Raw genomic sequence first — 24622 nt, 5'->3', positions numbered from 1 at the left:
GTAAAGTGTCATCAACAAAATGTTTCCGTTTTCTGGTGATGGTACGTACAATACTTTTCAAAGCATTGGCACAACATTTTGCCACATGTCACAAATGTTTCCATTAAGGATATGTGAACCTGACATGAAACTAATTGAATAATTGAAAAAAATTGTTTAAACAGACTCTAATCGATTTGTTTTTGTCAAAAAAGACATTTTAAGCATATGTTCGTGAGTTCGTTTCCATGGCAACGACCTTCAAACTTACCCATGTTCAAAAAATTAGAACGAGAAAAAAAAAAACTTAAATGCAAATTAAAAATGTCATAAAAGACATATTTACAATTAACTAGAAAAATTTTCTCACCAAAATATTAAAAAGGTTAATAAAATACTCTATTTATCTGAAAATGGATTATAAGAATTCCTTTTATTTAATTCGCTATTTTAGTTTGAATTTCCTCTGACCACTAAAAAAGTGACATTTTTTGACGTGACCAGAGCTAGAAAAATTGCAAAAAATACTATTTCCTATAATTACACTATTATTTTTTTAATGTAATTTTGAAGAAATGATAAATAGCAAAACATTAGTAATCAATAATTGGCATGTTGGTGAATTAGAAAAAAAGATAATAACGTCTGAATTTCCTCTGACCTCTATTGAAATAGATGCTACAAACCCTGTATGCTGTTAAAATTTCAGTTTTAAATGGCAATTTCTTTCAACTAGTTACACTGTGAACCTGCATAAGTTCTTGTAGAACAAAATTAATGGAGTTGTGTTGTAAATACTACAACTAATTGAATTAAAAAGGCTGAAAGTCCGAATTTCCTCTGATCTGACTTTTACAAAAAATCACTCTGCGCGCTTCATGAAAGTCAACACTGCCATAAATGATTGTATTTCTAAAAACCAATCATATAAAAAGAAAATGATTCTTTAATTTAACATTTTTTTTCACTTCCTAAAGAGTTTATTTTAATGGTAATTAACAGAGTGTCATAGCTGTGCATCTGATATAATCAAGAAACTCTAGTGTCTGTACACAAAAAAGAAAAACATGCATGAAAACTTTAATACACACAATCTTTATTAAGCCTTTCTTGAAAGATTTAAAATACAATCAAACCAAATAGATCACAGGTTTCATAAAAATCATATACTGATTGTAATTAATTTGAATTTCCTCTATCAATCTTTAAAAGTTTTGTCTGATTTGCAAGGTATTGCATTAAAATGGGTGTTGGAAAATAGGAGAATCTTTCAAATGATTACAGGTATAAAATGAAATTTGATACTTAATCATGATAATTCTTTAAATCATATTATCTGATTGGACTAAACAACACTGCAGATTCTGAAATGATTAATGATTTGTCCTTATGTATATACATGATTGTATGCAAACCTATAATTCCTTTGAACTTTGAATCCTTCCTTGGTCCCCATATTGGTCTAGATGCTATTTATAATGTATGATTTAGACTTTATCAGAATGATTATGCAGGGTAATATATTACACTGGTTCAGCCTCAATTTGAACTAAAATATAGAAAATGTGGAAGGCCACACCAGTTAAATTTCTTTTTCATCGGATCCTGCTTGCTCGCGTTTAAATAAAACTTTACAAACCATATCATTATGGACCGCCTAAAAATTTCGGCAACAAAAAATAATAATCTTATTATTTTATCGCTAGCCCGCTTGTACCCTTTTCCACTTAATGTCCGACAAGCAAGAAATTATATTGGTGTGGCCTAACTAGGATATGTATATTTTTTTTCATGCAAAAATGATAAAAATATAGATAAGGATAAGTTATAACAAGAATATTCTTATTCACAACAATCATTTCAAAAAATATTTAAAATAAAAATTTTGCTCAACCATATATTCATAACTCATTCAAAAACTTTGTAATCTAAGAGGACTGATATTTTCTATGAGGCTTGTTGTATATAAGTGTCATAATGATGATCTCAACTTGATCTACATCAGTAACCTCATCAGGGTTATAAAATAAAATAGACTTCAGACAGATAAATGGATGGACAGACACACACTAATAGACAGAAATGATGATTTGATATACTATGCAATCATCAAATTAAACATAATTATAAAAATAAAGAGTCTGACATATATTTTAAAAACCAGTTTCTCCACATGAACAGTATATAGCCATTACAAACTTCATTACTGCATTTGGTCAGTATAAACACCTTTTGATATCTATCAATCGTACTTCTTATAGCATATGCATTATCATAATATATATTCTTTTACAATACTAATTCTTAATTGTATGCATTATATGTCCAAATCATTCATGACTTTTGGAGTTTCAGAAATGGTTTTCAAATCCAAGTAAATGTAATAAATCATAAACGGTAGATTATCACTGGTTTGGTCCAGTTTCATATTTCAGGATATGTTGTGCTGCTTATTAATTGTCTTAATATTATATCATAAATGTTGAAATAAATATTGTCATCCTTAAATTACTAAATAAATGATCCAGGGCATCAATCGGGAAAGGCTTTATCAGGATGAACATAACAGAGACAATAATCTGATTATTAGCTCTTCTCTTCATCACTCATGGTTTCAGTTCTTTACATTAGTCTTATATTTTTCCGCATTGTGTCTTGTATTAGGAATGACCTCGTTAACACATACCAGTGATGTTCTCATCTCTTGGCGGTTTGAAAAGTCTGTATAAAAAAACAAAAAAAACTGATATTACTGGTACAATTACTTATAACATATAAGAAGGACTTATATGAAAGGATGATTTTAAGAAGCTACATGTAGAAAAATAAAATTCATATAGGCATATTATGAAAGTGTATGCAACATAGACAGACAGAACCTTATATAAATGGATTATTCTATATAAAAATTTGATATCAGGTGAAACTTGTCAACATTTTATTCTAATCTTGAAAATTTAAATTAATGTTACTTAACTTGACAATTTCATATCTTATATAACTGTGTGTATTTAGAAATCTTGCGTTTTAATGATTTGAAAATAATGGAAAAAAAATAAGAATTTGTAACAATAATGAACCCAGCACATGAAATCTAAATATGATGTGAGCAATTCTATCAACCGATAAACCATGATATACTAATTTTTCTTTCAACTGTACTTTGATGTTTACAGTTCAATAAAGGTGAATATCAGTCAGCTGTTCAAATGTTTTCACAGTACAGAGAATCAACATTATCAGTTATTGATAGTGAATAAAAGATTAATTCTTCATGTTATGAACTATATGTGCTAAAAAAAATCATCAATACAAACATATAACCTATTCCTTACAAATATACTGTTCAAGCTAATGTGCATGAAAGTGTTACACTAAAAATAGTTTGTGAGTAAATGTTGGTAAATAAGCTTGTCATATGCTAGAGTAAACTCAGGGCCCTCTATGCGGTTAACCTTACCATTTATCATCAGATGGTTAATTTCATTTAAGAAAATTCGAACTAAAATTGGGATTATTTTAATTACAAATACTGACTGAATTAACAATGAATAATTTTTATGTTTGAACAAATTAGGATTATTGTGTAGCTATTCTGCATATAGGCTAGGCGATATTGTTTTCACGTGGATAATATACGAGCATAATAATCTGTAATGTGAACATAATACAATAGCACATGTCATGATAAGACACCTACCATGCTTACTGCTTGCAAATGGCAGGTTTAGATCACAGAGAACTGGTGTATGGTCTCGTCCTTTTTTTCCATTCCCTTTTTATGACACCCGACATCAGTTTGTGTTCGCAATATTCGTCATACACTAATAATATCCATCAGTTTTTGTCATTCCGACTTGTTGTTTACATCGAGATTTGGGAAATTACCGGAAATCGGCGCAAGTATGTCGTAAACTTTAAGTTTGTAAATGATTAAAAAAGTAAAACCTTTTGATGTAAATGTTGATATAAATGATATTTTATGCAAATTCATAAAGATGATTCCAATTTTTTTTATTTATTGATATGTATATTGTCCTTTCATAAAGATAAACCTCTTTGACTTTATTTTTGTTGTTTGTTTCAAAACTGTGCCCCTTTTTATTAGCTCACCTGAGCTGAAAGCTCAAGTGAGCTTTTCTGATAAAAATTTGTCTGTTGTCTGTCGTCGTCGTTGGCGTTGGCGGCGTTGTCGTTGTAAACTTTTCACATTTTCATCCTCTTCTCCAGAACCACTGGTCAGATTTCAACCAAACATGGTACAAAGCATCACTGAGTGAAGGGAATTCAAGTTTGTTCAAATGAAGGGCAACGCCCTCTTTTGAGGGGAGATAATTTCGAGTTATTGAAAATATGTTGGTATTTTTAAAAAATATTCTTCTCAAAAAGTATTACTAGGCCAGAAAAGTTTAAACTTGTGTGGAAGCATCCTCAGGAAGTTAAGATTTAAGATTGTTCAAGTCATGGTCCACGGGGGAAGGGCGGGGACACAAAGTTTTACATAGCAATATATAGAGAAAATCTTTAAAAATCTTCTTCTCAAAAAGTATTCGGCCAGAAAAGCTCAAATTAAAATGGAAGCATTCTTAGGTAGTGTAGATTCAAGTTTGTTCGAATCATGGTCACCGGGGGTAGGATGGTGTCACAATGGGGTGATCAAGTTTTACATAGCAATATATAGAGAAAATCTTTAAAAAGTTTCTTCTCATGAACTATCAGGCCAGAAAAGCTCAAATTTAAATGGAAGCATCTTCAGGTAGTGTAGATTTAAGTTTGTTTGAATCATGGTCCCCGGGGGTAGGTTGGTGTCACCATGAGGGGTTCAAGTTTTACATAGGAATATATAGAGAAAATTTTAAAAAATCTTCTTCTCATTAACTATCAGGCCAGAAAAGCTCAAATTAAAATGGAAGCATTCTCAGGTAGTGTAGATTCAAGGTTGTACAAATCATACTTCCTGGGGGTATAGCGGGGCCACAATGGTGGAATGGATTTTTACATAGGAATATTAAGAGAAAATCTTTAAAAATCTTCTTCCTAAAACTTATCTAAAATTAGGCAAAGAAAGGTCAAATTTGAGTGGAAGCATTCTTGAGTAATTTAGATTGAAGTTTGTTCAAATCATGGTCACCGGGGGTAGGGCGGGGCCACAATTGGGGGCAGAATTTTTATATAGGAATATATAGAGAAAAATCTGTTTAAAATCTTTTTTTCAAAAACTATAAGGGCAGGAAAGCCCATTTTTGAGTGGAAGCATCCTCAGATAGTATAGATTTTAGTGTGTTTAAATCTTGGTCCCTGTGGGTAGGGCGGGGCCAAAATGGGGAATGAATTTTTACATAAGAATATATAGAGAAACTCTTTAAAAATCTTCTTCTCAAAAACTATCAGGCCAGAAAAGCTCAAATTAAAATGGAAGCATTCTCAGGTAGTGTAAATTAAAGTTTGTACAAATCATACTTCCTTGGCGTATGGTTGGGCCACAATGGGGAAATGAATTTTTACATAGGAATATATAGAGAAAATCTATAAAAATCCTCTTCTTGAAAACAATTAGGCAAGGAAATTTCAATTTGAGTGGAAGCATCCTTAGGTAATTTAGATTCAAGTTTGTTCAAATCATGGTCCCCGGGGGAAGGGTGGGGCCACAATTTGGGGAATTTTTTTTATATAGGAATATGTAGAGAAAAATTTGTTTCAAATCTTCTGTTAAAAACTATCAGGCAAGGAAAGCCCAAAATTGAGCGGAAGCATCCTCAGAAAGTATAGAGTATAGTTTGTTTAAATCATGGTCCCTGTGGGTAGGGCGGGGCCAAAATGGGGGATGAATTTTTACATAAGAATATATAGAGAAAATCTTTAAAAATCTTCTTCTCAAAAACTATCAGGCCAGAAAAGCTCAAATTAAAATGGAAGCATTCTCAGGTAGTATAGATACAAGCTTGTTCAAATCATGGTCTCGGTAGGTAGGATGGGGGTCACCATAGGGGGGTCAAGTTTTACATAGGAATATATATAGAAAATCTTTAAAAATCCTCTTCTCAAAAAGTATTCGGCGAGAAAAGCTCAAATTAAAATGGAAGCATCTTCAGGTAGTGTAAATTCAAATTTGCACAAATCATACTTCCTGGGGGTATGGCGGGGCCACAATGGTGGAATGGATTTTTACATAGGAATATATAGAGAAAATCTTTTAAAATCCTGTTCTCAAAAACTTTTAGGCAAGTAAGGCTCAAATTTGGGTGGAAGCATCCTCAGATAGTGTAGATTCAAGTTTGTTCAAATCATTGTATCTGGGGGTAGGGCGGGGCCACAATTGGGGGATAAATTTTTATATAGGAATATATAATGAAAATCTTTTTAAAATCTTCTTTTAAAAACTATTAGGCCAGGAAAGCTTAATTTTGAGTTGAAGCATCCTCAGATAGTATAAATTTAAGTTTGTTTAAATCATAGTCCCAGGGTAGGGTGAGGCCACAGTCGGGGGGGGGGTGAATTTTTCAGTTTGGGGGGGTGTGACTTTTTGAATAGGAATATATAGAGAAAATCTTTAAAAATCTTCTTTTTTAACAATATTGGGCCAGAAAAGCTTTAACTTGTGTAGAGGCATCCTCAGGTAGAGTAAATTAAGGTTTGCTAAATCATAGTCTCTGGGGGTAGGGCGGGGTGCAATGGCGGGATGAATTTTTACATAGGAATATAAAGAGAAATTTTTTTTAAAAAAATTGGGAAAATGTTCAGTCCAAAACGCAGTAACTTGTGCAAAAGCACAGGTTGTGCTGATCAAAGTTTGATGAAACCATGATTCCCTAGAGAAAAGTGGGGCCACAAAATGGGGGGGGGGGGGCTATAGGAATAGAGAAAAATCTTCTTACAGGTACAACAACAAAAGGGGCTTGATATTTACCCAAAAAAAAAGATTTGTGTATAATAATTGGCAGATTTTCAATTTTTTAGCAAGATCTACTGTACTTAGTTGTCAAGATATTTTGATTGTGATACTGTAATGTTTATTTAATCACAGTTAAGGCAATTGTTGTTCAGGTGAGCGATGTGGCCCCTGTGCCTCTTGTATTTAAATGTATTACGAGACTCAGGTAACCGATCGACAGCAGAGTCGCTAGCTGAATAAAGGCCAGTGTATGTGCTTGTAGAGTTGGACGTACACATGTTTAAACACCCCACTGTTTTACTGTACCGAAGACATTTTGAATTGTTTTATTCCTTGAAGATATGTTAACAAAATGGTTCCAATACATGGTAATTAAGGTCAATTTTTCTACAATACACGGCCGTCCTATAAAGCATAATGTGTAAAACTGACATACAAATGTAAGCTTGCAATTTAAACAAACACGGGATTGATTCCGATAGAACGCTTTCTTTTAAGGTACCGATGTTATCATTGAATAGATTATTTTTAAAAAGTGAACTTAATATTCGTATATTTTACTATTTGAATCCAAAGCCTTTATTTTTTAGTTACGGTTATAAGGGATATTAATTATGACTCGCCCCGTGTTTTGCTTTTTTTTTTTAACTATTTGCAAAGTATCAACACACGAAAATATCAAACAGCCTTCATTAGCAATTTCAATTCCTTCTCAAATGTTTTTTCATCGTAAGATTTCTGTTGTTTTGAACATATTTTCCCAACTGAATAATTTAAAGGCAGCTAATTTGAATTGCGCACATTGTCATTATTAACACTGTCACAGAGAGATAACAACGCTGACGTTTAAATGTATCGGTTAGAAAGTTTTGAGCAAATTACAGACACAAAAAAAAAATGCTGAAGGTAAAAGGTATCGTAAATTCTTCGCACTGCTTTTAATTCTGCCCTTAAACCTCTTCTTATTTTAATAAACATTTTTTTTGGATAAAAATTATTTCATATATATATATATATATATATATATATATATATATATATATATATATATATATATATATATATATATATATATATATATATATCACCAATATATTTTCCATCCCTCTGGAATTTTAAAGAACATATATGCCATGTAGACAAACATTTAGTGAAATATCAACGGCAGTCTTGTATATGCGAGCAATTTATACTTTGTTATAGCATTATACTATGAATAGTTAACAGGAAACGATAATATGGAAGGCATGAGTTTCGCTAACCGAATTAAGTTAACTTTATAAAATCAAAATGAACGACTGGATGAAAATAAAAAGCTATATTGAGAGTCAAGTGCAATCGAACTCAACTCGGCCTTTTAGAAAACCTGTTTTGTGTCCGTCCGAGGGGAGCAGCTTACATGTGCACATTACATGACAGTTATATTATATTTCTTCCATAGCCTTAATTTGACAGAATTTATTCTTTAATAATATGTTATGTTTGCTTTAGAGATAATACAGGGACATCATAATAGTACTCACAGCAAACTAAAAACAAATGAAACATTTAAACTCTGATTTATAGTTAATGTGTTTATCTCTTGCAGAGGTAATTCTCATGCGTAAAATCTGAAACTGTCTTTATATACCCTGAAAGCAAATGTAATAGCCCGTGACGGAATTTCTCATGACGATGTTGGTCCTTTTAAACCCGGTCAGAAATAGAACACAGTAATGGCCGAATGCACGATTTGGGTTTCGTCTATCTTGTCACAAAACAATTGTATAACCCGGAACTTTAGCAGGTAAATAAAGGAAGTTTTAAAACAAATTGTCGGATGAATATGGCAAAACAAGGTAGGGAAATGTGTTTATCATTATATCTGTTTCCTTTGTAGTTTCATTGACACTTACAAGATCATTGTTGCGATGTTGATCGAAGCGGTGCATATTAGATTGTATATAAGCACTGTGTGTCTATCACAAGTGTGTTCAAGTGTTAAAAAGATTATGAAATATATGTACGTGTATTTGTCTATTTAGTATATAAATTAACGACAATGAAATCCAAACAAAATCTAATATAAATGTGACTTGCCTGAAGGTCATAACAATAATAGTTGTTTGTGTTGTTTCAGATAGTTTATATTTCGCCAGTTCCTTAGTGTTATATTTGGTGTTTCAAAGTCCCTCCATGAACGCCATTCAAACGGATACAGACATAGAGTAAGTATGATCCCCCTACGTGTAATTATGCGAAATGACTTCATTATTACTCAATGTATATTTATGGAGTACATTTCTTTTTGTTATTCTTTACAGAGGCCAATGCATTTTAAAAGCAATATATTTGTATGATCAATTTAGGACCAACAGATGTCTAAATCTCACAAACACAGGTACTTTAGCTATTACAGATCTACCAATGAACCTGTCCAGTAAATTAAGCAAGTTTTTTTTACACAGCTGTTAATTAATGTAAATTTTGGTACATGTATATTTTAATACTTTAGTTGTTAGGAATAATTTTTAATATTTTGGTCTGTTTTAGATACTTCAAGATGGTTGCCAGAACAGTGCCTCCATATGTGCACCGCTTCTAAGTTGACCGATTGCAGATCTAATGGAGAAAACATTCTTATTCAGCTGAACATAACTGCAGCCACTAAAAGCATTATTTTTCCTATTAGTCAGTACAAATCACCCGTGAAATGTTCTAATTGTCATAATGTTCAGAGCATTGTTATCAACTGCAATATTGACAGCGTGTTCGATATAAAAGGCAAGAATACTTTCTCTATCAACGGAATCATTGCAGGGAATGTAATATAATTGTAACTGATACTTTGAAATAAATGATGTAATGTAAACAAATGTTTTAGAATATCTCCTATACAAAAATTGTTTTTGTAGAATGCAGTAGAATTTCAAGTACAGCCTCCACACGGCCAGGAACTATAACCGACAGTTTAACCTATCCAGCAGAAACTACTACTACTTCAGCTACAGCTGCATCCCAAGAATCTTTACCTAGTAATTATATAACATTTTAAAAACAACACTGTGCCGGATAATTATGCCAGTGCCAAGGTGGCATTTTTACACCCGCTTAAGATGCAGTTTCGGAAAAAACTATGTATACCAAATGATAGACCATTGTCTAGAGAGTATATAACCACTTTTGTTTTTAGTGTGTTTCACCTGACAGGTGAGATATTTGCCTATGAAATTAATATCCCATCGAAAAATGATAATTCCCATAGGAGAATTGACTCTCCTACAAGAAATACTGACAATCCTATAGGATTTTTTAAGAGTCCTGTAGGAATTATATTTCCTATAGGAGAATGGTGATTTCTGTAGGAATTTGATTCAGACATGTAGTTTTTCTATAGGATATTAAATTTTCCTATCGGATTTTATCAAATCCTATCGGAATTGAAATTCCTATAGAAAGTTCTTGTATTCCGATAGGAAATTTCAAATTTCCTATAGGAATATTGATTTTCCTATGGGAAAAATTATTTTTCCATAGGAATTTTTTTTGGAAAGGTAAATATCTTACCTGACAGGTGAGATACACTGATACCAAAGGTGGTTGTTAACTCTTTAAGCAATGATCTATCCTATGGCATATTTGAATTTTCCGATACATGCAGCTTAAGCAGGTGCAAAAATGCCACCTTGGCACTGGCATAATTATCCGGCACAATGTTAAACCCTTATGAACTTAAACTATCATACCGGTGCATTTCAAAAATATAATAGCTGATTACTTAACAAGACCTCGTCCATAAATTTATAGAAGTAGTTTTTTATAAATTAACTTTAGTGACATGTTTATATACATCATCAAAAATTTTATCAATAACAATGAGTGACTGTTAAACACCTTGCCAATCTGGGCTATAATGCACTTTTTACATAAATGTAAAAAAAAGTGCTGTTCAGAGTTAAATAAAGATATACATGTAAATATACATATCGATAAAAGTATAAATCTAACTTTTGATTTTGTCAGTTTGCATCTTTTCTTTAAATTTTCAGATGTACTGATTAAACTTGAAATATTAAATTAAAAGAAAAAAAATCTATGTTTAAGCTTGCAAACCATGTCCGTTGACGTCAACTGTGAGTTCAATCACGGCAGAAGGTCCATCCACATTAAAAGACACCTCAACAACATCCACATCAACAGAAGGTCTGCTTAAACAATTTGTGTTTAATCAAGATTAGTGCATTCTCCCTCTCACATATATTTAAGTTTGCCATAACATTATCTACTTTTATTTAGGATTTTTGTTTTAATTTTGTAGTTTTTATAAAAAAAAATTATTGTCTTTATCGTCTGTATCATTAACTATTGATAATGATTTTTTCCCAGCTATACGTACAGAAATGCATTTTTATACTCATTTTTATTTAAAACATTGTTTGAATGTTATTTTGTAACAGAAAGAAATTGTCAAAACAACAAAACAATGCAGACGAATTCGTCTCCGCTGGAAAAACAAAAGGGTGAACTTTTTAATTGTCTCAATAAATTGAGTAATAATATCTAATCATATTTTCTAAACTACATGTACGCCATTGACATAAATTCAATATTCTATCACTTTTATCATAGAAATATCAGTAAAATACATAGCAGCATCGGGGATAGGAGGAATAATCATCGGAGCAGTTCTTGCTTTACTCTTCGTATTTCTTCTCCAGAAACGAAAACTACATTTGCGTTCGCAGTGAGTTTACCTTTCAGATATTTTACATTATATTGTACCTGTATCAAGCATAGCATTCAAAACTCTTTGATATCATCAGCGTTTGAAAGTAGCTAAAGTCATCAAAATGATCTTATCTTATTTTAATGAAACAAATAGAATTTGTATATTTCAGTATCATCCATTTTGTTAATAGAAAACAAAGTTTTGGACTGGAAATTCCATAACAAGATTGATGTGTTATAATTATTTTTTAAATTTCGTCACTATTTTACCATCAGACTGGCGGAAGAACACTCTTTGGAAAATCCTGCTTACAATAAGAACCACAGATTTTCTGATCAATTCTATAACACAAACGCGTCCCAAAGTGAAGAATACACAGAAATCCAACCTAACTTGGTGAGATTTTCTACTTTAGAACATTAACTATATATATATATATATATATATATATATATATATATATATATATATATATATATATATATATATATATATATATATATATATGAATGTAGTCATTAAATAAAACGTATAACATTTGGTTGGATTTTGAACTTCAATATTTATATGTCAAAACTTGATTACGATCCAGTAGGAAATTCATGATTGTACGTGCATAAAAAACATAATTAGTGTAAAGTTTGCTTTATAATGCGAGTTGGTGATTGAATGTCTAGGCCATTGATAAAGACAAGTCATTATGAGAACATCTTTTAATTTAATAAAAATTACGCTTTGCGGACCCCCCCCCCCCCCCCCAGATTGAAGCACAACGACAACTTGTATTATATCAAATATTAGTGTTGGTAAAGCACATGTAAAAACAAGGCACGTGTATTAAAATGATAACAAATAACAGGACAAATTCCATATATTTCATCATTTCCTTTTATGTAGTATTCTAGGAAAAGTGTCAACAACAATTCTACCAAAGCAACACAACATATGAAATCAAAATACACGGACAGTGATTACGATCATCTAAATGATGCTTTTGACACGGACACAAATGCTCAAAGCATGTATGATCATGCTCAATATATTTCCAAAACACACTCAGAGCAGCAAGTGAACAAAGACAATGGAGATTATATGCAGACGAGTCCAATGAACGAAGACCGTTCGTATGTAGAAGTAACAGGAGAGGGATCTGATGGATTTGTGCTTGACAATCAAAAACAAATGGGAAATGTAACAAATGTACACTGTTTTGTTTTGAAAAAAGAAACACATTAAAACTATTTGATTTATTTCCTTTATTCCTTTACGTCGAATTTGTTTTCTCTGCATGTGAACAATGAATGTGCATAACTTTTCTTGCCATTTTTTCACCGTAATTTAAAGCATAATAGTGTTTTTAACAAAGTATATGAACATGATTATATATTGAGTCTTTTACACGAATACAATCTAAAATTTCTTTTAAATCTATGGAATCTATTCTATCAATTAAATGTTATGATATCTAAGTTTGGCTCATTAAAAACACTTACTTTTCAAAAACAAAACATTAAATACAAATTTACATGTTTATTAGTGTTCAGTTAGAAATTAAAAAGATCAAATAAAGATATAATATTGCGATTTACACAAATCACTCACAAAGCATGTCACCCTTGAGACAAGTTGCCGCCAGTCTAAGACAAATCGACCGCCCTACATTATGTATAATACATGTATATATACACAATGTATTAGGCTTGACGTTACGACGGGCGAATTTACAAAATTATGACACCAACTTTGAAGTCGCCATTCGAGAAAAATATTGACGCCATTAAGGAAAGAAAAACAGATCCTGAAATAAGACATTTCAGAAAACAACATATATCAAAATCAAAATTTTTTGAGACTATGCCAATTTTAATGGTTCGTGGGTCAAGTTCTTTAGTCCAACTCACCCCAAGTCAAGACTACTCCCCCTAATTTTTCAGAACATATTTTATCTAAGCATTGGATGGTTATTTTCGGATACCGGCGGTCCGTGGAAACAAATTTGATGTCGCGTGTTTGCAGGGTATTCCCGATGATTTGGCTGCACGGCCTGGTGTTATATACAACCGACGATAAAAAATTAACTGTTCAATGCTATTATTGATATTAATTTTGATGTTAATTTGTCTAAAACATTTCTGTATATTCGCTATTAAGCTAATATATTCGCCTTTTGTCAAGGATATGAATAAAAGATGGAACAACCATCAAAAAATATTTGCATAGTGCGGCTACCGCGGTTAGAATCATAATGCCATAAACTTTGCAAGGAAACTATTTGAGATCGAATGGGTATCTTACAATCATAAATCTATTTCAAACGTGTAATGACGTTTTCTTGTGATCATACGCTGTGATCAGATTTGACGTGTTTTATGAAATTTGAACGTTGCAGATTTCCAATGCAGATATTAAGGACGGCGGACCCAATTCATTTCCAGAACAGATTTCTTATTCAAATTTTTATGTAATGTTAATCTGTTAATGGCGAGTAAAAATCATTGAAAAAATACATTATCCTCGACTTCCTTATTTTACTGGAGGCATTTTAATATTTGGGTTCAAAATCCCCAGATATAATAGAAAGTAATGGTAATTTTTTGGGGTGAGGTATAAAAACTGATATATTAAATATTCCGCAATAGAGTTTTTCCTCTGATTAAATTGTAATATTAAGAATTCAATCAGCTAACCGATGAACAGAAAACAATGTAGGTCATCAACCTAAATTTTTTGAGGGGTTGTGTCAAAGTTCACTGCATGGTTCATTTTTGTTCAGAAATATAATTGAAAAAGGACACATATAATTATTGCCTAACGTTATATGAACTGCAATATACCTAAATATTGTCAGGTTAAAATATAAATTTAGAATCTACCAGATAATAACACTTTAAACTGCCTTTGGGCGGTTAATGGTTTATAAACCATTGAAATATAACGGACTTGTCGCAAACAGAGAAAATTTGGACTAATTTTTTGCCTTAATTTTTCTCCACTAAAAATATTTCGGCATCACAAATTATGTTTAGTAGAATGAACATTTTATCATTTTCTTTTATTCTGATGTACGAAATTACGACAGTCATATTCATAGCATTTGCGTGGATTTTTGCGCAGAGGTGCGAAAAAAAAAACCATATAGATAAGATAAAGTATATAATTCTTATTTTAATGTATAATACTCATTTAACGTTAAAGAACTATTGGATATGAGCTTTGATTACATTATCACTTAACGAGTTTATTTTTGTACACTTTAGTTCGTTATTTGTAGCACTTTTCAGATAATTATACTTTTTTAAAATTAGTTCACATGCACATTCATTTAAAACGCGCAGATTATCTCAGAAACCTTAACACTTTACCATTTGGATTACTTATGTCATAATCGTATCTTAAATGTCTTCACAAAATATGTAGACTTTTACGTAAGACTTTTGATTGATCGTTCCTCTCGGTAAACACTTCAAAATGTATATTTTATTTGAAATAGTTCTGCTTTTTAAAAATATTCTTTTAATTGAATTAAGTAAGTCATCTGACAAAAATCAAAATTGTACATGAACGTGTCGTTTTAATTATCAAATGCTTAGGTTTCATAATAAATGATAATATTATGTCAATAACTATTGTTATCACAAGCACAGGAGAATGCCATCGTTTGATGGTTGACGCCTTAATTACGTAAGTTATGCTTATAAAGGCGGTAAGATATTTTAGAAATTTGAACAGCTAATTTGCTCTATTTGCACCATTTGTTTCATCAATTAAAAAAGCACTATCAATTTGCCTAACTAGAATACATCAGAAAATATATTTTATAAATAATGAAGAACAGATTTATTAATCGTAAAACATACAATGCATTTGCTGATTACAGATGAATTGAGTAAATTTAAACTGTTTGTTTGATGTTTGATTTTCTTTATACAGAATTCATTAAAACAGTTTGAAAGAAGTGAAAAAAAATCAACAACAATTCAAAGACCAGATTGGAATTTGTTACAGATTTCCTTATGAAAAATCAGGCACCCAAATATTTTTTTTGTTCAAATCATTTCCTTTTTATGCGGAAATAAATTTGTTTTTGAATTGAAAATCTCCATTTGTTTTTGTGATATTTATTGATATACCGGTATTTATAATTATAAAAGAACACTGATTTATAGATGAAGTTTTTTATCCAAATAATTTTTTTAATTTTTTTTTTTTGCAATCATTTCCTTTTTATTCGGAAATATATTTTTTAAATTGGAAATTTCCATTAGTTATCATGATGACTATAAATGCATACAACAATAGAACGCTGTTAAATAAATTAATAGAATGAAATTTAATCATGTACATGTAACATGTTTCATATTCCTCTCTTTAGAAATATTGAGGAAGCAGTATTCACTATTGAATTTGAGTTACAATTATAATCTTAACTAGAGCAAAGCTCGTTGCAAAGCAACGAGTGGGTCTTCCGGTAATGTCGAAAGTAAAGCTAGAAGTTTCTGTAAAAACTTCTTAAACTAACATAAGAAACTAAGACAAAAAAATCGAATTATTCTTGGTACGAATTAACAAAATCCGAATGATTCCAAGTACGAATTAACAAAGCTTATCGATTTCAAGAACGACTTAGCAAATACAAATCCGAATGTGTAAAAGTTCGATTCAAAAATTATCAAATAATTTTAGGTACGAGTTAATTTAAGTCTGAACATAAAACTATTTTCTTTACCAAGAATGTGGAATCAAAATGTCCGGAAAAATCAATTTTTAAACCCCTATATCTCTGTATTGCATCGTCCGATTTTAGAACGGATTTCAGTTTTGAATTATGAATAATAAGCTCTTATTTTCTGTGATTATGATTAATAACAAATTATCGCCAAAAATAAGTTATTATGAAAAGTCTTCGTAGCCCCTTTGGCCCCTTATTTGAGGGGTCACTCCTTTTTTCTTGATATCAAATGAAAGGTCTTGTAAATATAAACATATTTTGTTCTACATGTATTCACGAATTGTTGACCGTTCTAGAGATATCCGAACAATTGTGTTTTAGGGGCCAACCCTTAAACTCCTTACCAGGGCCACCAACATAAATGTTTTAGATACCATATCGTTAAGAACATTATTTTAAGCATTTTTTGTTCTACAATGCTTATCAAAATATTTCTCCTTTTCTAGATATTAATGATCAAAGTTTTGGACATATGGCCCCTTGAAACCCCTAATTACGTATCATTTGACATATGTATGGTACCATATAGATAAACAGATGTACAATGAACATTTATGGTTCTATAATTGATAACAAATTATTTTTCAGTTAAGAGTTATTATAAAAAGAATTTACAGCCCTCTTGGCCCCTTATTTGAGGGGCCAGCCCCTTTTTCTTGATATCAAATAAAAAGGTCTTGTAAATATAAACGCATTTTGTTCAACAAGTGTTAAGAAATTGTTGACCGTTCTAAAGATATCTGAACAAATGTGTTTTAGGGGCCGACCCTTAAAATCCTTACTGGGACCACCAACAAAATTTTTTTAGGTAGCATATTATTAAGAACATTATTTTAAGCATTTTTTGTTCTATAATGCTTATCAAAATATTTCTCCTTTTCTAGATATTTAAGTTCAAAACTTCGGACTTTTGGCCCCTTAAAGCCCCTAATGACGTAACATATGACTTAGACATGGTACTGTTTAGATAAACAGATGTACAATGAACATTTTTGGTTCTATAATTGATAACAAATTATTTTTCAATCAAGAGTTATTGCAAAAATACTTTAGAGCCCTTTTGGCCCCTAATTTGAGGGGCCAGCCCCTTTTTTCTTAAATCAAACAAAAGATCTAGTTATTCTTAACAACTTTTGCATTACATGTCTTAACAAAATATTTACACATTAAAAGCTAGGGCCAAAAGTGTGCGAAAATTTCGTGAAAAAAATTGGTGCCAATTTTCGAGCTCGGGCGAGCTTCGCCGCCTTGCGCATTTTTCAAAATATAAAATAAATAGGATCATCTACAAACATTCATCTACTATCCCTGAAAGTTTCATATTTCTATCGCAGTTAGTTTTTGAGAAGTTACGTGGACAAAATGGTCCTTAAAAATTTACTAAATCCTCAAAATCTCAAACCGGAGGTGACGTCATCAGCCAGAAATTTTATTACATCAAGTACGTTTGATGCTCAATACGTCCTGTAAATTTCATGCAAATCGGTCGAGTAGTTCACGAGAAATAGCGTTCGAAAAAAGTCAGAAAAAAAATAAAAAATAAAATAATAATAAGGAAAAGAAACAAAAGAATAACAAGAGGGTCTTCCGTCAGAAACGGAAGACCCTAATTAATAAGATAATCTTAATACAGAATGTTCAAACACTTTATTTACTAAATTTATTTCGTGGCTCCAGATAATCATCAAGTGAATTCTGAATGCATTGCCTTTTGTCTGTACATGTATTCATGTAATAACCCTTCTGTTCTCGGTCTAGGTCACTATTTTCATCATTACAATGGATCGGTTTAAGATAGTTTGAATCCCTTTTGTGAAATTCTGGGTCTAAATAGTCATCGCGTTTGTTCACGTAAACTGGCTCTGGACATCGTATGTTTCTCTAGAATATAAAATAATAATTAATGTCTTAGTAAAATATGACAGATGAAACAAAAAATATATTCCTCACTTCAATTTTGTTTTTACTAACTTCTGCAAATCGCTATAAAATCCGTTTACCTGGCGATTTCTTTCTATTAATCTGCTTGATCGTGGAAGGTGATGTCTTTGTAGTCTGTTTTCGGTTGAAAACCGAGTATATTCTTCATTAATCGCTAGCGACATTTGCGCACTGAAAGATCATACAATATTTAATCAATTTCATATTATTTTTTTTTTCTAAAAAAAGAATTGGAAAGCAGAGGACAAATTTTAAGCATAAAATATTTTGATGACACAAAGATATATTTGGTAGTTCATTATAAACTAATTTATTTGAGTACAATGCGTCGCCTTCTAAAATTGAATATGAAACATATCAAATTCAGACGAAAGTTTGAAGTGATAACAAATGCTTAACACATATATTCAAATCTTCGTTATTATAATAAAAAAGACGTTTCTTCTATATCGAAAAGTATGTATTCTAAGTAAACTTTTAAATACTGCACCAATTTTATTTTGCAATCATGCTTTTTAACATTCATAGAAAAATTCATTTTAAAAAGTTTTCAATTTCTTTAAAAAATAATTGTACACTGCAGCACACATATTTTTTTTCAAAACAGAACAGTTATTGATTTTCAAGTGGAACTAACATTTTCTAACAAATTGGTTATGTTCAAAGATCCTCTCTTCTTTACAAACCTTTCATAATTCTCTGCTTTGTGCCTCTTTGTACATAAAAACATTAGTCCAATTCCAGAAATGATTCCTATTAAAAGGTTTGTACAGCATAGAAGACCGATGTTGTCCTTATCTAAAACAGTAATACCAAATGTAAAGGCAACATTAAAGCAGTTGATGCCTGTTGAAACTAATGATATTAGCAGAACTATTCCACAATAATAATGTATCATTACCAAAATAAATCAACTTTGATTATTTAAACAATAATATATTAACCGTTATTATTGAGAACGAAATCACTGTGCTTTTATCCAAAAAATCTTCTATTCTAATATAAAAAGAAGCCTTTTGTTACGAAGATAAAATATATTACAGAAAACTGTAAAAGAAACATTGAGAGGGAGAGAAAAAATTTGAATATAGACTGTCACAATGTGTATTCTAATTTAAAGAATATACATAATACAAATGAGCCTACCGAATAACATGTTTGCTGTCTATTTGTACTGCATTGAATAATCAAAATGATAATCACTTAATGATAAGCATGAAACGTTTACATGTGTGATTTTATTTTCGTTCGTTGAATCTAAAATTGAAAGTAATTAAAGCGTCTGACTATATCAAAGTTTTTTTGTTATTGTACGCAATGAATTGCTATATGAAAAATGACAATAACAAAGCGTAAACCATCTCAAATACCCATAAAACGAAATACAAATTCAAATCAGAGCATAACGGACCTCCAAATAGATAAAGGTAGGATCAGATGCCTAGGAGGAGTGAGCATCCTCTGCTGACCGAGGACAACCGCCCTGTGCTCTTTGTCGTAACCGGGGGGGGGGGGGGGGGGGGGCAGAAAACTATGTAGACAATTAGGTGATTAATTATTGTCTAACAATTAGTATGAAAAACGTCGGTTAGCATGCGATCCAATGGAAGATTGTATTTGCTGACAAGGTCATTTTATCGACCATAGAACTTACGAAAAGATGATTTCAATCAAGACTGTTGATAGTCCTGTTTTATCAAATTGTTTGTCAGTAGCTTGCTTCGCCTTAGAAACTGTTCATACGAAGACCATGCCCTTGCGTATCGAATCAACTGAGATACGAAAACACCATATGCAGGTGATGAAAGTATATTGCAAGACAAGTAAGGAAAGTTGACTATATAAAAATTGAAGTCATCTCGTTAATCATCAAGTTTTGTTGTTAGGTTACCATCAATGTTCATTTCCATTAAAATATCGAAATATTAAACAGATGACGCAGACTCTGTGGTATCTTTTATTTAAAGTTCACTGGGATATATCGAGTCGAGATGTAAGTATGGGAATAACAATTGTTAATTGATAATACGTCGTTGATATACCTGAATGTTGAGTAGAAGGCCACAGTGAGTGATTCATTTTTTCACGTACAAGTTTTTTAATTTAATTTTGCTCCATAAGAATACAAAACTATATTTATTATTATTATTATTATTTGTAATAATTTATGATCTAAAAAAAAATTGAACCAAATCCTGGCTGATTAAATTGTTAATCTCCATAACAATTAATAATCGTAACATAAATCTTACCAGTGAAAAATGAACATCCCATCTGAACAGATAGATTACGCAACAGTGTTCCTAAATGACAATAGATTTTGACTTAGTTTTAATCCTCCAAATTTGCTAGATACGATTTTCACAGTTGTCTCATATATATATATATATATTTAAACATTTTTATTACGTCATGCTCTACACATACACAATCTTCCTTTGTGAACTTAACTTACTCTTTAATATAAGTCACATGATCTTCCCTATTCCTGCTTTTGTCATTCGATTATCAAGGGAGAAAATAAGAAAATGGTACAATTATTTGAAAGAAATAAGTATCCAAATGATTATAAAACCCTGAATAAGTATTATATATTCTACTACAACTTAAACGCACGCAATTGAGCGAAGGAAAATATTTATATATCGTGATTTATCTCTAGTGTTTCGGTTAAAAGTCAGCAGTTTAAATCAATGTAATATAATTAAGGCTGGAAAATATGTAAGGATGATGGGATAGCATTGCAACGCCCTTCAGCCACCTTAAAGTTTTTGGCCACCTTTCAGTTCACAGTAAAGTTTTATCTTGTGTGAAATACCTAAGATTGTAAGTCAATGTATTGTATTTACACCCCGCTTTAAAGTCGAAGTTACAAGGCGTTATTTATACACATATACATGTGTCGGTACCTTAATATCGATATTTAAACACTTAATACCAACATTGCAATAAAGTTTTCATAATTTTACAAATTATTCAAACACGGAAATAATCGAAAATGTTCTTGTAAAAATATATGATTTTCCTGAATGTTTGTTGTAATTGGTGATATCAAAGCTCTATATTGCACAATGTAGAAAAAATCACTTCCTTCAATCATTTATGTTGATATGTTTACCATAGAAAAAAAAATTGAGCTAAAACATATATTGAATAACAAGACAGGCACACGCTTACTTATGATGAATTGCAACATCTTAATTTGGTTCATACAACTGCCACGCAATAATAATTATGATGTTCTATTTTCAAAATGTTCATTGCAAATTTTCTAGGAAACACCAATATTGATTATCAATGATACTGTTGACAAAACATATCATAATGGACCACTTTTGTTTGATTGTTCTTGTTAAAATGAGAACGCCTTTTTCTGCATTGTAACAATTAAGTCCACTACTTTCTACATTTCTTATATTTCATATTATGGTATTTTATTATTGTTATTTTTCACATAAGGTTTGTACACAAAGCAATTAATTTCATATTATATACAAGTATTTCGCTTCAGGAAGGAATACAAATAGCATTTTATTATATTTCCTGGTGAATAATTTAGTTAAAATAAGCTAGTTTTCGAAATTGTTTACATGTAGGATGTTTTATTTAAAGAAAAATAGCGTGGCTTAATTATGGTTTCTTTGTTTATCGTTAGTCATGACGAAAGCACACAATGTTTTGTATGAAAAATTAGTTATTGTAGTCGAGGATTTGGACGTAACACTGGAGAAACGAGCTAATATATCCAGAAATATGTACATGAATAATTATATCACACAAAATTGGGAAAAAACCTAATTGTTTTGTAACAGGAAAGAGATACAGATCTCGAAGTAAAAAAAAGGGGGGGGGGGGGGTGCACAACTATTTAGTTGAAAGTATTGTAGTATGAAATGCATTCTCTTAGCTAGGCTTTTTACTACGAAGCTAGAATTGTGGCAAATTAAAGTATTAGAAGAACTTGTATTATACGAAACCAAACATATCCTGTCTATTTAGGAAAAAACATCATCTTTCATCCATTTATATTCATCATTGGTCTCTTTTTTCATTAAAACACTTGAAACAATTAAGAGTTCCTAAAAATTATGTCTAAAGAATTCTAAAATCTCAACAACAACAAAATCACTTATCGCCTTCAATATTACTCAGTGCTTTGATAGAATCTTTTTTGTTTGTGGAAATGAAGAGGATATGCCCCCCCCCCCCTTAAAAAAAAACAACAAAAACCCCCACAAAAAACAACTCTTATGACAATCAATGTAACAGTCTCCAATAGATCGACGTAACATGCTGAGATGTCTTTATTTCCTTGTTTATGACACGCTCATAAAGGGACTTAGACATGATTTAAAACTATTAATTTCCAGATTTAATGTTTCATTTTTTATGACTAACGTGAACATTTTTTAAGGAGGCCGATTTTGGTTTTTTTGCGGAAAAACTACAATAGTGTAGCTCTTTATTTTTTAACCATACGTAATTTAAACCAACTCTAGTTTATTTGCGAAGGTTCGTGAAAATCGACCGTCTGTTTCTTTTTAGGGACCATCTCAAAATAGAGGTACATTTACTATTAGAATATATAGGAAACTGTCATTTTCCACACATCAAAGCAGTTTTTAAAAAAAATACTACATTAGCTTTTTTTTCTCAAACTGTTATATATGATTAGTAATATCATTTCCTACCTTATATGTAAACAACACAAAATTCTACCGTCTGGTTTTTAGTGGGGGCCATCTCAAAATATTAAAATGCACCAAATTTTGCTATATATTTGGATCATCACGAATGATGATTGGTATAATGGATTCATTCCAAAAATAAGGAAAATGTCCTCGAAGATAGCATCATTCTGTATATAAAATTTCAACAGCGTACAATTTTTACTTTTTCTTTTATGTTATTTCTTATAACGTACTCCTACAAAGCTTCATTTTATCATAACGTCTTAAAAGCGCAATGGCAATGCTCACCTACCGCACAACGTAAAAATCGTGTTAAAAAAATAAAAATTTCCTTTAAAAATCTAAATATTTGTATCTGTATTTTGTTTATTGTGTTCAATTTTATAAATGATATCGAAAAAAATTCAGAAGAAGTATAAATAAACTGTATTATATTAGAATGCGCAAAAACATGCGCAATGCAAACTAAAGTCGGTCTCCTTAAGTGTGATACAGAGATCAAACGTCTTTGTTATGTCAACTAAGACCGAGTCTTATTTTTGTGTATAATGGTATTATATTGGTAAAAGTTACATCTTAATTTATCTGTTAATAGAGTTATTAATGATCACGATATGACAGTTTATTTTGTTTGTCACGAGTTATTTAGTCGACAAAATATTAATTTCTTTACAGTGGGTGTAAATGAAAAGATTAGTCGAGTTTTGTTAATATAACAAAGAATTCTAGGTTCTGTATTTGGCATGTAAATTGGTTTATGATATTAAAATTATTTCTATGAAAAAAATACGATTAAAATTTTAAACTAAAATCACGTCTTAATGCCTTTAAAATTAGACATTTATTTTTGGTATTTTATAGGTTATAAAGAAGTGTTATGTGAAAAAGTAGCATACGTATTTTTCAATGAAAAAATTGAAATCCACTTTGTTTTAAGTGGTTGTAATCGTACAAAACAACATGCAATTTTAAGAAATACAAAAGTTTTAGTGTTATTCAATAACAGTTCTTCTAAGTTACAACGTTAAAATTGTGTATTTATAAAACAATGTTAATGTATTTGATAACCTACATTCTTTGCTCTAGAGTATTAAATACTTTAACTTTATGCTATAACGTTCATAACATTCATAAATAGTTTACTTCCAAATTTTAAAGAATTCATGTATCTAAATATATACTTACTTTGTTATTAAAATTTACAAAAAGAAGTAATATATTTGTTTTTACTTTAAAACTATATATGACATAGGTCAAATTTGGCCCCAATTGCCTTTTTAACCGGGTTTTCGAAAGGAAAAATTCGATTATTGAAATGGTTAAAATGGCGGTCGGGCGGGCGGACGGCTGCCAAAAGGACAGCCCCGTTGTTAGAGAGGAGCACATTGCTCGAATTTTGATTTTGATAACTTATAAAAAAAAATACTAGCTATTGGGCACAAAAGAAAACTGTAACATTGAAAGCTTTTCTCTTGTTCAACGACTTTTAAGTGCATCAGATTCGTATGTTATTGCCTGACGTCATGACGTCATGACTTCAGGCATATCTAAGGTTTGAAAGTTACCTTCTCCGATACAGTGCAGACAACAGAAGCAAGCAATATCAACATTTTTCATTAAAAAAGATTAACCGATGCAAGAGAATATTCCAGAATTCCAGAGCACATTGTGTGTACACATCA

The 24622-nt window shown here is 30.9% G+C and overlaps 2 protein-coding genes across 2 annotated transcripts; one reads left to right on the top strand and one right to left on the bottom strand.

Annotated features, from left to right (window-relative positions):
- Nucleotides 1–8696: 8696 nt before the first annotated feature.
- LOC128160725 (uncharacterized) lies at nt 8697–12830 on the top strand. Its single transcript, XM_052824071.1, has 10 exons — nt 8697–8709; nt 8991–9078; nt 9220–9290; nt 9404–9634; nt 9766–9885; nt 10955–11053; nt 11308–11370; nt 11480–11594; nt 11855–11975; nt 12477–12830. Exons 1-10 carry the CDS (start codon nt 8697–8699, stop codon nt 12813–12815), a joined length of 1260 nt encoding a protein of 419 aa, XP_052680031.1. The 3' UTR covers nt 12816–12830.
- Nucleotides 12831–17923: 5093 nt separating this feature from the next.
- On the bottom strand, nt 17924–20624 carry LOC128160498 (uncharacterized). The gene is made up of 4 exons (XM_052823831.1): nt 20502–20624; nt 18936–19047; nt 18309–18420; nt 17924–18189 (listed from the first exon to the last, which is right to left on the bottom strand). The coding sequence occupies exons 1-4, from the start codon at nt 20521–20523 to the stop codon at nt 17956–17958; spliced, it is 480 nt and encodes a 159-aa protein (XP_052679791.1). The 5' UTR covers nt 20524–20624; the 3' UTR covers nt 17924–17955.
- Nucleotides 20625–24622: the final 3998 nt, after the last annotated feature.

This window comes from Crassostrea angulata, chromosome 8, assembly GCF_025612915.1.
Source record: "Crassostrea angulata isolate pt1a10 chromosome 8, ASM2561291v2, whole genome shotgun sequence".
In the NCBI taxonomy this organism is placed as follows: domain Eukaryota; kingdom Metazoa; phylum Mollusca; class Bivalvia; order Ostreida; family Ostreidae; genus Magallana; species Magallana angulata.
The sequence above is the reverse complement of the archived record's forward strand: the minus strand, read 5'-3'. Positions and strand labels throughout refer to the sequence as shown.

What these genes read in the sequence shown, in the direction of transcription:
- LOC128160498 (XM_052823831.1), bottom strand. Translation starts at nt 20,523, where the DNA reads ATGGGATGTTCATTTTTCACTG. An exon ending in GGGATGTTCATTTTTCACTG is followed by an intron (nt 19,048 to 20,501) that starts GTAAGATTTATG and finishes TTACTGTTTTAG; the next exon opens with ATAAGGACAACATCGGTCTT. An exon ending in AAAGCAGAGAATTATGAAAG is followed by an intron (nt 18,421 to 18,935) that starts GTTTGTAAAGAA and finishes ATGATCTTTCAG; the next exon opens with TGCGCAAATGTCGCTAGCGA.
- LOC128160725 (XM_052824071.1), top strand. An exon ending in ATCCCAAGAATCTTTACCTA is followed by an intron (nt 9,886 to 10,954) that starts GTAATTATATAA and finishes TCTATGTTTAAG; the next exon opens with CTTGCAAACCATGTCCGTTG. An exon ending in AACATCCACATCAACAGAAG is followed by an intron (nt 11,054 to 11,307) that starts GTCTGCTTAAAC and finishes ATTTTGTAACAG; the next exon opens with AAAGAAATTGTCAAAACAAC.